The sequence below is a fragment of the Rhinoraja longicauda genome, chromosome 8 (assembly GCF_053455715.1).
Source record: "Rhinoraja longicauda isolate Sanriku21f chromosome 8, sRhiLon1.1, whole genome shotgun sequence".
Lineage (NCBI taxonomy): Eukaryota > Metazoa > Chordata > Chondrichthyes > Rajiformes > Arhynchobatidae > Rhinoraja > Rhinoraja longicauda.
Window position 1 is genome coordinate 70,426,768 of NC_135960.1, and position 14,749 is coordinate 70,441,516.

Genomic DNA, 14,749 nt, shown 5'->3' on the forward strand with positions numbered 1-14,749 from the left:
GTGTAAGAAAATAACTGCAGATGCTGGTACAAATCGAAGGTATTTATTCACAAAATACTGGAGTAACTCAGCAGGTCAGGCAGCATCTCAGGAGAGAAGGAATGGGCGATGCTTCGGGTCGAAGCGATTCGGGTCTGAAGAAGGGTCTCGACCCGAAACGTCACCCATTCCTTATCTCCTGAGATTCTGCCTGACCTGCTGAGTTACTCCAGTATTTTGTGAATAAGGAACAAGAAGTTATATTTCAATAACCATGTTATTTTACCTTGAACATTGTGTCCAATAAAGTATTTATAAACCACTCTTGGGCAGCACGGTGGCATATTGGTAGAGCTACTGCCTTACAGTGCCAGAGACCCGGGTTTGATCCTGACTACCTGACTATGGATGCTTGTCTGTATGGAGTTTGTATGTTCTCAATAGACAATAGAACCCATCCAGAGAATCGGCCTCCACTGCCTTCTGAGGCAGAGAATTCTACAGATTCCATTGAGGGCGTGCAGCGTAGGTTTTCTAGGTTAATTCCCGGAATGGCGGGACTGTCATATGTTGAAAGACTGGAGCGACTAGGCTTGTGTACACTGGAATTTAGAAGGATGAGAGGGGATCTTATCAAAACATATAAGATTATTAAGGGGTTGGACACGTTAGAGGCAGAAGGGGCCACAGTTTAAGAATAAGGGGTAGGCCATTTAGAATGGAGATGAGGAAAACCTTTTTCAGTCAGAGAGTTGTGAATCTGTGGAATTCTCTGCCTCAGAAGGCAGTGGAGGCCAATTCTCTGAATGCATTCAAGAGAGAGCTAGATAGAGCTCTTAAGGATAGCGGAGTCAGGGGGTACGTGGTACTGATTGAGAATGATCAGCCGTGATCACATTGAATGTCGGTGCTGGCTCGAAGGGCCGAATGGCCTACTCCTGCACCTATTGTCTAGTGTCTATTGTCTATTGTCTATTGATTCACAACTCTCTGGGTGAAAAAGGTTGTGCTCATCTCCGTTCTAAATGGCCTACCCCTTATATTTAAACTGTGGCCCCTGGTTCTGGAGTCCCCTAACATTGGGAACATGTTTCCTGCCTCTATTGCAGCGTTTCTCAACTGGGGTTTCCCGGAACACTAGGGTTCTGCTAGAGGTCACTAGGGGTTCCGCGAGAAATCCCCCCTGCGTGCCCTGGAAGTCTCCCCGAAAATGTGGCAAGGTAGCTAATCTCAACCTCATTGGGACTTCCACAGCCGATCGTTGGGTTGCATTTGCAACCTGCGGCCGGGGGCTCTGGAACTCCAGCCCAGCTGGTGTCAGCACATCTATCTGACTTCCTTGGCCGGCTTTGCAGGCTGGTATCTCAGCCCCCAGACCAGCAGCCTAGCTGGACCGTTCCAGTACCATTGTACACCTCTCGGAGGCCGCAACCTCCTTTGGTCAGGTAAAATGGATAAACCATTTTCTGATTTTCTGGAACCAAGAGTGCCAGAAACTCAGTGGTGGAACTGTAATGAGTGAATATTAAATTTAAGTGCAAGATGATATAACTATATCAATTAATTAACATAGAAAACATAGCAACATAGAAAATAGGTGCAGGAGGAGGCCATTTGGCCCTTCAAGCCAGCACCGCCATTCATTGTGATCATGGCTGATCGTCCATAATCAGTAACCCGTGCCTGCCTTCTCCCCATATCCCCTGATTCCGTTAGCCCCTAGAGCTCTATCTAACTCTGTCTTAAATCCATCCAGTGATTTGGCTTCCACTGCTTTCTGTGGCTGAGAATTCCACAAATTCACAACTCTCTGGGTGAAAAAGTTTTTTCTCACCTCAGTTTTAAATGGCCTCCCCTTTAATCTAAGACTGTGGCCCCTGGTTCTGGACTCGCCCAACATTGGGAAAAAAATTCCTGCATCTAGCTTGTCCAGTCCTTTTATAATTTTATATGTTTCGATAAGATCCCCTCTCATCCTTCTAAACTCCAGTGAATACAAGCCTAGTATTTTCAATCTTTCCTCACATGTCAGTCCCGCCATCCCAGGGATCAATCTCGTGAACCTACGCTGCACTGCCTCAATTACAAGGATGTCCTTCCTCAAATTAGGAGACCAAAACTGTACACAATACTCCAGATGTGGTCTCACCAGGGCCCTATACAACTGCAGAAGGACCTCTTTACTCCTATACTGATATCCTCTTGTTATGAAGGCCAACATTCCATTAGCTTTCTTCACTGCCTAATGTACCTGCACGCCAACTTTCAGTAACTGGTGCACAAGGACACCCAGGTCTCGCTGCACCCCCCCGTTACCTAACCTAACTCCATTGAGATAATAATCTGCCTCCTTGTTTCTGCCGCCAAAGTGGATAACCTTACATTTATCTATATTATACTGCATTTGCCACGCATCTGCCCACTCACTCAACCTGTCCAACCTCCTAACATCCAATTAAGACGTGGTTAAAATATAAAACACAGCAGAAAAGCCAATTGCCACCTTTTTTGGCTGATGATTAATTTATGTGCAAATTTACTTCAACAAGTACTTCAATGTATACTTCAATAAGCAAGATGACATTATACTCTAAATTATTATACACATACGGCATATTCTTGGAAAATTCTTGGGTATTGTAATAAAGTCTTCAATCTGTATGTCATTTAAAAGTATAATAATCATAGGGAATATATTTAGCGATGTCTATATGGCGGCTGTGTGAAACGGCCTTTAGCGGTCAGTGTACAGGAGCTGTACATGACGAATTTTTATGTAGGGGTTCCCTGAGACATGAACATTATTTCAAGGGTTCCGCAAGAGTAAAAAGGTTGAGAAATACTGCTCTTGCATGTCCAATCTCTTAATAATCTTATACGTTTCAATAAGATCCCCTCTCATCTAAATTCCAGTGTATACAAGCCCAGTCGCTCCAGTCTTTCAACATATGATAGTCCCGCCATCCCGGGAATTAACCTTGTGAGCCTATGCTGCACGCCCTCAATAGCAAGAATGTCCTTCCTCAAATTTGGAGACCAAAACTGCACACAGTACTCCAGGTGCGGTCTCACTAGGGCCCTAAACAATTGGAGAAGGACCTCTTTGCTCCTTTACTCAACTCCTCTTGTCATAAAGGCCAACATGCCATTAGCTTTCTTCACTGCCCGCTGTACGTTCATGCTTACTTTCAGTGACTGATGTACACCCAGATCTCGTTGTACGTCCCCTTTTCCTAACTTGACACCATTCAGATAATAATCTGCCTTCCTATTCTTGCCAGCAAAGTGGATAACCTCACATTTATCCACATTAAACTACATCTGCCATGCATCTGTACACTTACCCAATCTGTCCAAGTCACCCTGCATCCTCATAGCATCTTCCTCGCAGTTCACACTACCACCCAGCTTTGTCATCGGCAAATTTGCTAATGTTACTTTTAATCCCTTCATCTAAATCATTAATGTATATTGTAAATTGCTGTGGTCCCAGCACCGAGCCTTGCGGTACCCCACTAGTCACTGCCTGCCATTCTGAAAGGGACCCATTTATCCCCACTCTATGTTTCCTGTCTGCCAACCAATTTTCTATCCATGTCTGTACCCTACCTCCAATACCATGTGCTCTAGTTTTGCCCACTAATCTCCTATGTGGGACCTAATCAAAGGCTTTCTGAAAGTCCAGTTACACCACATCCATATCATATCATATAAATACAGCCGGAAACAGGCCTTTTCGGCCCTCCAAGTCCGTGCCGCCCAGTGATCCCCGCACATTAACACTATCCTACACCCACTAGGGACTATTTTTACATTTACCCAGCCAATTAACCTACATACCTGTACGTCTTTGGAGTGTGGGAGGAAACCGAAGATCTCGGAGAAAACCCACGCAGGTCACGGGGAGAACGTACAAACTCCTTACAGTGCAGCACCCGCAGTCAGGATCGAACCTGAGTCTCCGGCGCTGCATTCGCTGTAAAGCAGCAACTCTACCGCTGCGCTACCGTGCCGCCCTAGAACATCTGGGAGACTGTTTGAATCTTCCTTAGTGAAGACAGATCCAAAGTTATCTTCTGTTGCTCTTTAAAAGCTGCCCAATCCTCTTGCTTCCTGCTCATCTTTGCTATGTTACACTTCATTTATTTTATTTTTATGCTGTCCTTGACTTCCCTTGTCAGCCAGTTGCCTCTTACTCCCCTTAGAATCTGTCTTCCTCTTGGAATGAATTGATCCTGCACCTTCTGTATTATTCCCAGAAATACCTGCCATTGCTGTTCCACCGTCATCCCTGCTAGGGTCTCCTTCCAGTCAACTTTGGCCAGCTCCTCCCTCATGCCTCCATGGTCCCCTTTGCTCAACTGTAACACTGACACTTCCGATTTTCCCTTCTCCCTCTCAAATTGTAGATTAAAACATCATATTATGGTCACTACCTCCTAATGGCTCCTTTACCTTGAGTTCCCTTATCAAATCCGGTTCATTACACAACACTAAATCCCCGTGACCTGCGCAGGTTTTAGACAATAGACAATAGACAATAAGTGCAGGAGTAGGCCGTTCGGGATCATGGCTGATCATCCACAATCAGTACCCCGTTCCTGCCTTCTCCCCATATCCCCTGACTCCACTATCATTAAGAGCTCTATCTAACTCTCCCTTGAAAGCATCCAGAGAATTGGCCTCCACTGCCTTCTGAAGCAGAGAATTCCACAGCTTCACAACTCTCTGACTGAAAAAGTTTTTCCTCATCTCCGTTCTTAATGCCCTCCCCCCCTATTCTTAAACTGTGGCCCCTGTTTCGGGACTCCCCCAAAATCGGCAACATGTTTCCTGCCTCTAGCCTGTCCAATCCCTTAATAATCTTATATGTTTCAGTAAGATCCCCTCTTATCCTTCTTACTTCCAGAGTATACAAGCCCAGTCGCTCCAGTCTCTCAACGTACGACAGTCCCGCCATTCCGGGAAATAACCTTGTGAACCTACACTGCACTCCCTCAATAGCAAGAATGTCCTTCCTCAAGTTTGGAGACCAAATCTGCGCACAGTACTCCAGGTGCGGTCTCACTAGGGCCCTGTACAACTGCAGAAGGACCTCTGAGATCTATGCAATCTTTGATTTCCTCCCACACTCCAAAGACGTCCAGGTTTGTAGGTGAATTGGCTTGGTTATAAATGTAAAAATATGTCCCTCGTGTGCGCAGGGTAGTATTAATGTGCGAGGATCGCTGGTCGGTGCAGACTCGATGGGCTGACGAGCCAGTTTCCGCGCTGTATCTCTAAACTAAACTAAACATTGTCCAGATAAACGGAACCGTCTAAATGTACAGTTTTTAGTTAACTTGAACATGCTGCTTCAAACATCTGTTATGATTTAAGAATCCGGTACTGAAAAGTATGGTGTTGTAGTTATACATAGTATTAATAGCAGGTCTCAATGACACTAGGTAGCAAACATTGAAAATAGGATTAGTGTTGTTGGCTTCTCTAAGTGGAAATCTTCAGACAGAATGCTGCAAAGTAGAATTTCTTAGATTTGATTTCTTAGAAATATCAATCATGCCTGCATGGAAAATACTCCTAAAATGTGGACTGAGATGGTGCAGATGGATGGATGGTCCTCTCTCTTCAAGGTCTCACGTTTGGTTTCAGGCTGAGAATGTTATTTGGAAGTCTTTTATGTGCAACAAGTCTGAATTTTTAAATAAGACAGATAACTAGGAGGGGTCGACTAACTTGCCCCTCAGTTCTGCCCCAATGGTAAATGTAATCGCGGCTGATCTGCCCCAGACTACAACTCATCTTATATATAGTATAAGAAAATAACTGCAGATGCTGGTACAAATCGAAGGTATTTATTCACAAAATGCTGGAGTAACTCAGCAGGTCAGGCAGCATCTCGGGAGAGAAGGAATGGGTGACGTTTCGGGTCGAGACCCTTCTTCAGACCGATGTCAGGGGGGCGGGACAAAGGAAGGGTATAGGTGGAGACAGGAAGATAGAGAGAGAACTGGGAAGGAGGAGGGGAAGAGAGGGACAGAGGAACTATCTAAAGTTGGAGAAGTCAATGTTCATACCACTGGGCTGCAAACTACCCAGGCGAAATATGAGGTGCTGGTCCTCCAATTTCCGGTGGGCCTCACTATGGCACTGGAGGAGGCCCATGACAGAAAGGTCAGACTGGGAACGGGAGGGGGAGTTGAAGTGCTCAGCCACCGGGAGATCAGTTTGGTCAATGCGGACCACCTCATCTTATGCCAGTTAACAGCATCTCGCATTTTGCTTGGGCAGCTTACAGCCCAGTGGTATGAATATTGGCTTCTCTCACTCCAGGTAGCCCCGGCATTCCCTCTCTCTCCATCCCTCCCCCACCCAAGTCGCACCAACTTCTCATTTTCACCCCACAAACAGCTAACAATGGCCCGTTTCCTTTATCATCGTTACTTTTTTTCCATAACTTTCATTGATTGTTCTTTATCTCTCCCCATCACTGACTTTTTACCTAGTTTCCCTTATCCCTAATAGACGAAAGACAATAGGTGCAGGAGGAGGCCATTCAGCCCTTCGAGCCAGCTGATCATTCTCAATCAGTACCCCGTTCCTGCCCTCTCCCCATACCCCCTGACTCCGCTATCCTTAAGAGCTCTATCTAGCTCTCTTCTTGAATGCATTCAGAGAATTGGCCTCCACTGCCTTCTGAGGCAGAGAATTCCACAGTTTCACAACTCTCTGACTGAAAAAGCTTTTCCTCATCACCGTTCTAAATGGCCTACCCCTTATTCTTTAACTGTGGCCCCTTGTTCTGGACTCCCCCAACATTGGGAACATGTTTCCTGCCTCTAACGTGTCCAACCCCTTAATAATCTTATACATTTCGATAAGATCCCTTCTCTCCAGAGATGCTGCCTGTCCCGCTCAGTTACTCCGGCATTTTGTACCTATCTTTGGTGTGAACTAGCATTTGCAGTTCCTTCCTACATATTAGCACTGTGCCCTGATTTTATGTAACGTGCAGTGGGGGCCGAAGAGATATCACACAATAAAGATAGGGTTGTCTTCCTTATAGGTTCGCCTGCCCCGGATCGTGGGGCTTGGGTCGGCCTGCTGTGGTCCTTTCACCGGCCGGCGCGGCCTGGAACGTGGCAAGTACAACAGCCTGACCATGGGAGAAGACGGCAGGGGAAGAGAAAATACATTCTGGCCTCCCATCACAGTGAGGAGGTGACTGGAGGAGAATCACTGGGATGGATGTTTCTTTTTTTTGTGTTGGTTGTGGTTGTGTAATTTGCTTATTTTACTGCTTTTATTGTTGGACTGTGGGTGACTAAATAAAGATATCCTGAATCCTATCCTGAATCCTGAATCCTGAATCCTGAAGGTTGCCCTGAAGTAAATACAGTTTCCTCTTAAATAAGCTACATGGTTGTCATTGCCCACTCCCGAATGCTATCCAGCTGCTAATAAGCATCCTTGGCCAATTGAAGCTTTCATTTTTTCCTTACATATTTTCTTCAGAATGAAAGAAGAATTTCACAGAAAGGAATGAAAAACGAAGGATTGTGTGGCACCCTGATAACTGCCTGTACCTACTGTTTCGTTTATTGTCTATTTCTTTCCATATTAAACCTGCTTTAGAAATGGATGATCCTACTTTTACTTTATTTGAGTGAAGCGCCTGTACCATTTTAACATCGAGCTTCAGGAACCATGATTATCATGAACTTCAAAGGCCTATCTGCATAACTAAAACAAGATGAAACTAAAAATAAAGGTTTGGAATAGATAAATAGGTGCAAGTACTGCATTCCTCGAATTTCCTGATTATGTTCCCTCTACTTTGAATCTCTTAATTTTCAACCGGACATCAATGAGCTTCTGAGGATTGTTGCAAATCCTTCACTGCTCAAATTTCCTCGTAACAGGTTCATCGTTGCACTGCGAGACACAACTGGACAGAAAGGTGACCTTTATGCGGGAGTTTAATTTGAAAGATTTCCTTACCCTGCTCGGTTTCAGTCACGGAGCATAAGAGGACTAGGCCGAGCTCGACCAGCAGCGACACAAAGCGTTTCATTTTCATTGCTGGGGTAACGTCCTTTGTGGTAAGACCTGTAACCAAAGGGAAAGCATGTCAAAAGTATGCTTTGCATTGTGAAGCGGGCATTTGTGCCTGTTATCAGCGATGAAATGCAAACATTCACTGCAGCAGAGAATTTTGTGCTATCATGTATTTTGTGTGCTTGTGTGTGTGTGTGTGTGTGTGTGTGTGTGTGTGTGTGTGTGTGTGTGTGTGTGTGTGTGTGCGTGATAACTGACTGTACCTACTGTTTCATTTATTGTCTATTTCTTTCCATATTAAACCTGCTTTAGAAATGGATGTTCCTACTTTTACTTTATTTGAGTGAAGTGCTTGTATCATTTTAACATCGAGCTTCAGGAATCATGATTATCATGAACGTCAAAGGCCTATCTGCATAACTAAAACAAGATGAAACTAAAAATAAAGGCTTGGAATAGATAAATAGGTGCAAGTACTGCATTCCTCGTGATTGTGTGTTTTTGTGTGTGTGTGTGTGTGTGTGTGTGTGTGTGTGTGTGTGTGTGTGTGTGTGTGTGTGTGTGTGTGTGTGTGTGTGGGCGCGTGCGCGCGTGTTTGTGTGTTTGTTTTTACGATGGTTTCAAACCAAGCTGTGATGCATCTTGATAATAGACACAAAATGCTGGAGTAACTCAGCGGGACAGGCAGCATCTCTGGAGAGATGGAATGGGTGATGTTTCGGGCTGAGACCCTTCCTCAGATATCCTGATAGAATGCTTTCTACAGCACATCAGTAAAAAATTGTGAGGGTTGCTGGGGACACGTCAAACTCCCTATTCAAAAGTTGCACCTCTTTCCTCTGGTCCCTGGTTGCCAAATATTTGTCATAAGGTCATAAGTGATAGGAACAGAATTAGGCCATTCGGCCCATCAAGTCTACTCCACCATTCAATCATGGCTGGTCCATCTCTCCCTTCTAACCCCATTCTCCTGCCTTCTCCCCATAACCTCTGACACCCGTACTAATCAAGAATCTGTCTATCGCTACCTCAAAAACATCCATTGACTTGCCTCCACAGCCTTCAGTGGAAAAGAACTCCACAGATTCACCACCCTCTGACTAAAGAAATCCCTCCTCATCTCCTTCCTAAAGGAACATCCTTTAATTTTGAGGCTATGAACTCTTGTCCCAGATATCTAATACCACATTAAAAGATAGAAAAGGATTAAATTCCTGGGAGAGCTTTTCAATTAAAAACAATTAACCTCTGACCATTCCCAATTCATGTACATTTAAATGTTAAAATGCATTAAAATAGGAACTTGAGGTTAACAATAGATACGAGGGTTATAAAAGGGACATCATAGTTACAGACAATAAACAATAGACAACAGGTGCAGGAGTACGCCATTCGGCCCTTCAAGCCAGCATCGCCATTCAATGTAGTGTAAGAAAATAACTGCAGATGCTGGTACAAATCGAAGGTATTTATTCACAAAATGCTGGAGTAACTCAGCAGGTCAGGCAGCATCTCAGGAGAGAAGGAATGGGTGACATTTCGGGTCGAGACCCTTCTTTAGTCTGAAAAAGGGTCTCAACCCGAAACCTCACCCATTCCTTCTCTCCTGAGATGCTGCCTGACCTGCTGAGTTACTCCAGCATTTTGTGAATAAATACCGCCATTCAATGTGATCATGGCTGATCATCCACAATCAGTACCCCATTCCTGCCTTCTCCCCATACCCCCTGACTCCGCTATCATTAAGAGCTCCATCTAACTCTCTCTTGAAAGCATCCAGAGAATTGACCTCCATTGCCTTTTGAGGCAGAGAATTCCACAGATTTACAACTCTCTGAGTGAAAAGGTTTTTGTTCATCTCCGTTCTAAATGGCCTACCCCTTGTTCTTAAACTGTGGCCACTGGTTCTGGACTCCAACTATCACCAACTCCAATCTGAATATTTCAGTTCCCATTGGGGTCTGGGTAAAATCAATGACTTAAGATCCCCTCTCATCCTTCTAAATTCCAGTGTATACAAGCCATTCCGGGAATTAACCTAGTAAACCTACGCTGCACGCCCTCAATAGCAAGAATATCCTTCCTCAAATTTTCCAAATGTGAGTAAGTCCTATTAACAAAAATCCCCTTCTATACCTTCCCCAGCACTGATGTGAGGTATAGGTAGCCTGGAATTTCATGGATTATCCCTATTTCCCTTCTTAAACAAAATAACAACATTGACTATTCTTCAATCCTCTGGTGACTCTGGCTGTGGCCAGAGAGGGTACAAAGATTGTCATCAAAGCCTCAGCAATCTCCTCTGTTGCTTCTGACAATAAACTGGGATATACAGTAGCTCATTGGGGTCGTGTAGTGGAGAATCAGGTTATTGAAGACAAATGTATCGATGGGGAAAGGGGGTTAGCGGCTAAAGGATTTCAGACTTTCAATCACGACGTTATTTGCCCTCAGGATTTTCAACAATAAAGACATTTTCAATAGCAATAATTTGATTTGAGTAATTGTAATCATGTGTTGTCTTTCCGCTGACTGGTTAGCACGCAACAAAGGCTTTTCACTGTACCTCGGTACACGTGACAATAAACTAAACTGAACTGAATCCAACTTGATTTGGTTCCTTTCTAGAGCACTCATTCGTTTGGGCCACAGTTTAAGAATAAGGGGTCGGCCATTTAGAACGGAGATGAGGAAAAACTTTTTCAGTCAGAGAGTTGTGAATCTGTGGAATTCTCTGCCTCAGAAGGCAGTGGAGGCCAATTCTCTGAATGCATTCAAGAGAGAGCTAGATAGAGCTCTTAAGGATAGCGGAGTCAGGGGGTATGGGGAGAAGGCAGGAACGGGGTACTGATTGAGAATGATCAGCCATGATCACATTGAATGGCGGTGCTGGCTCGAAGGGCCGAATGGCCTCCTCCTGCACCTATTGTCTATTGTCTATTGTTTGGTTCTTGAGAGAACCCAGTAAAAGCCAGGGAATAGAGAGTAAAAGAAATTTTTTTTTTTTTTAATCAAAATAACATTTCCAAAGTTTATTGATCGGGTGATTTTGTTTTTAATTAAAATTCTCTGCAAGAGTTTCACTTCCATTCGCAGCATTCAGTTGTTATGGTGTTTTCCGTGTTTCATCCTATCAGTGCTGGGAATTGAATTGCTATAAGCCATTCCCGGCCAGTATTTGGCAACAAAACACTGAGGAAAAGAATCAGGATCCAGTTTCCTCCAGTTTATATTTGCTGCAAAATTGGCACCTGTGAGGAGCAAGATTCCCATCAGCAGCCCGGCTTTAAAAATGATCGGAGCAGACTTTTTAAATTCCAAAATATGGAGTGAAAAATGTTCATGGAACATGGCAGGAAAAATGTTCTGGAACATTTCTCACATCCTCTATTTGTTTATTTCCAGATCCTTTCACAGCTGTTGCAGCAACTTGAGCTCCTGCTGGTAGTGCAGAAGCTGTGAAACAGTGCAGTCACGCACTGAAGACAGTGTTAAACACCTGCATACCGTCTCATGGGTATGTCGGAAGGAAATGCAGACGCTGGGTTAAACCGAAGATAAACACAAAAAGCTGGAGTAACTCAGAGGGCCAGACGGCACCTCTGGAGAGAAGGAATGGGTGACCTTTCGGGTCGAGACCCTTCTTCCAAGTTCAGCCACTCTACACCTCACCAGGAAGGCCTTAAAGCCCCCCTGTTTCTTCCTCAACCGCTGTCATTTATTTATTTTTAAAAATTATTTTTGGAAGAAGGATCTCGACCCAAAACGACTCCAGTTTCCTTTCTCCAGAGATGCTGTCTGACCTGCTGAGTTACTCCAGCTTTTTGTGTCTATGTCATGGATGCCTGACTGGCAATATGAGTGTGCATGGCAGGACAAATGTTCCCAATGTTGGGCGAGTCCAGAACCAGGGGCCACAGTCTTAGAATAAAGGGGAGGCCATTTAAAACTGAGGTGAGAGAAAACTTTTTCACCCAGAGAGTTGTGAATTTGTGGAATTCTCTGCCACAGAGGGCAGTGGAAGCCAAATCACTGGATGGATTTAAGAGAGAGTTAGATAGAGTTCTAGGGGCTAGTGGAATCAAGGGATATGGGGAGAAGACAGGCACGGGTTACTGATTGTGGACGATCACCCATGATCACAATGAATGGCGGTGCTGGCTCGAAGGGCCGAATGGCCTCCTCCTGCACCTATGTTCTATGTTTCTATGACAAATTAACTTTATCATTTCCACACAGAAATACATAGACTTGCTCAGAGTAGGGGAATCGAGGACCAGAGGACATTCTTTTAAGGTGAGGGGGGGGGGGAGAAAGATTTAATAGCAACCTGAGGGATAACTTTTTCACACGAGGAGTAGTGGGTGTTTGGAACGAGAGGCCAGAGGAGGTAGTTGAGGCAGGTACCATCGTGTCGTTTAAGAAACAATTAGACAAGTACATGTGTAGGAAGGAATTGAACTGGGAGGTCTGGACCATAGAAACATTGAAAATAGGTGCAGAAGTAGACCATTCAGCCCTTCGAGCCTGCACCGCCATTCAATATGATCATGGCTGATCATCCAACTCAGTAACCTGTACCTGCCTTCTCTCCATACCCCCTGATCCCTTTTGCCACAAGGGCCACATCTAACTCCCTCTTAAATATAGCCAATGAACTGGCCTCAACTACCTTCTGTGGCAGAGAATTCCACAGACTCACCACTCTCTGTGTGAAGAAATGTTTTCTCAGCTTGGTCCTAAAAGACTTCCCCCTTATCCTTAAGCTGTGACCAGAGTTGGAACCTCCGAGGCAGAAGATGGAGGTGCAGGCAAACTGAATGGGAGGTCTACAAAGTACATGGATAGGACAGCCTTAGAGGGATATGGGCCAAATGCAGGCAGGGGCCACTGGCGTAGCTGGGACATGTTGGCCAGTGTGGGCAAGTTGGGCCACAGGGCCTGTTTCCCCGCTGTATCATTCTAATCTCTCACTTACTGGAAGCGATCTGAAGTGGGGGCAGCAAGAGGTTGCCCTGAGAGAGGTTACTGCTCTTCTTTGAGTACTTTTCAAATGCACCTGGAAGGGCAGACTGAGCCTTAACATCTAGCAGAAAATACAGCAATTCCCTTTGAACTGCAGCAAAGTAGATTACAGGCTCAATTCTCTGGTGTGGTTGGCAGCAAGCAGAGGCTAACGTTAGGTGGGTTCCTCCTCTCATCACCATTTGATCTCAGAACTGTTTCGCTGAGAGATATTGAACGTGGTCTGGATATTTCACAGAGAGATAAGGTTCATCTTGTAATGGACCAACGACCCAAAGATTAGCAACGGACAAGTCACTGAATGTCATTCTCAGCCATAAACTGGTATTTGGCCGAAATGTTCTTAACTTTGAAATTCAATCATTTCAGAGAAAAGTGAAACTAAGATGGGGAAAAGCTGCTTGTTTCACAAGGTGAATAATATTGAAAATATAACCCTTTACTTGTCTAACATGCTTTAGCGCCGAATTTTTTACGTCAGTTCCAGAAAATTGCCTTCTCCAACGTAAATAAATTATATTAGCAGCTTACTATCAAACTAATTATTCCCTCCGGGGGAAGACATCAGAGTATGTCTCAGGTAATGCTGATAGTAGATTTTCGAAATAAAACAAAATAAAATGATAAACTTAATTGTGGCTTTTTGGCTTCTTAAAATGAAGTCACTCCTGTGCTCTAATTAAAATTGTGCAGCAGTCACTTACCCTCAAAGGCGTTCTAATACAATAAATGCGTACAAGATGTTCATTTGTTGATCTCTTCTGGTGAAGTAATAAGTTGAGTCAGAACTGCTTCTCTCAATTTCAAGAGTATTATATACAGTATTTTTTCTACTCAACTCAGAACAAGGGGCATGTACGAAGATGTGTGTGCTCACCATTGGTGGATATTTTGGGAGTCGACCAAAGACATCTTTGGCTTTGGTCAGAGTCAATTTTTCATTGTGTTTTTGGCTCTTTAGATACTTTGTGCCTCAGACTGCCTTCATCTATTGCAACGTGTTCTTGATTGGTCTTTACTTCACGGAACCGAGCCCTCCGTTAGCAACGTGGGGTTGCCACGTCAATATCTGCTGGAAGTGAAGTTATCATGGGTTTGAAGAAACAATGTCTGTCTGAGGAAGGGTCTCATAGAAACATAGAAACATAGAAAATAGGTGCAGGAGGAGGTCATTCGGCCCTTCGAGCCAGCACCGCCATTCATTGTGATCATGGCTGATCGTCCCCAATCAATACCCCGTGCCTGCCTTCTCCCCATATCCGTTGATTCCACTAGCCCCTAGAGCTCTATCTAACTCAACCTGCAACGTCACCCATTCCTTCTCTCCAGAGATGCTGCCTGTCCCGCTGAGTTACTCCAGCATTTTGTGCGAATCTTCGGTTTAAATCAGCATCTGCAGTTCCTTCCTACACTTTACCATTGTTTTTATTGTTCTGTATTCTGGCAACCAACGAAACGAAACCTCAACTCTTTCATTGTCTTAATTACTGTGCTCTTTGTATCTTTGTATCTCAGACCTCAGACAGACAGGGCGGCACGGTAGCGCAGCGGTAGAGTTGCTGCTTTACACCGAATGCCGCGCCGGAGACTCAGGTTCGATCCTGACTACGGGTGCTGTACTGTAAGGAGTTTGTACGTTCTCCCCGTGACCTGCGTGGGTTTTCTCCGAGATCTTCGGTTTCCTCCC

At 44.6% G+C, this 14,749-nt stretch overlaps 1 protein-coding gene across 2 annotated transcripts in view; it reads right to left on the minus strand.

Annotated features, from left to right (window-relative positions):
- LOC144596073 (collagen alpha-3(VI) chain-like) overlaps positions 1 to 13,843 on the minus strand; it is a 54,348-nt gene extending 40,505 nt beyond the window's left edge. For both annotated transcript variants that reach the window (XM_078404193.1, XM_078404192.1), the window contains exons 1-2: positions 13,767 to 13,843; positions 7,981 to 8,088 (exon numbers count right to left, since the gene is read on the minus strand). In XM_078404193.1, coding sequence (XP_078260319.1) covers positions 7,981 to 8,059 — 79 coding nt within the window. In that variant the 5' untranslated portion in view covers positions 8,060 to 8,088; positions 13,767 to 13,843. The remainder of the gene's footprint in view (positions 1 to 7,980; positions 8,089 to 13,766) is intronic.
- Positions 13,844 to 14,749: the final 906 nt, after the last annotated feature.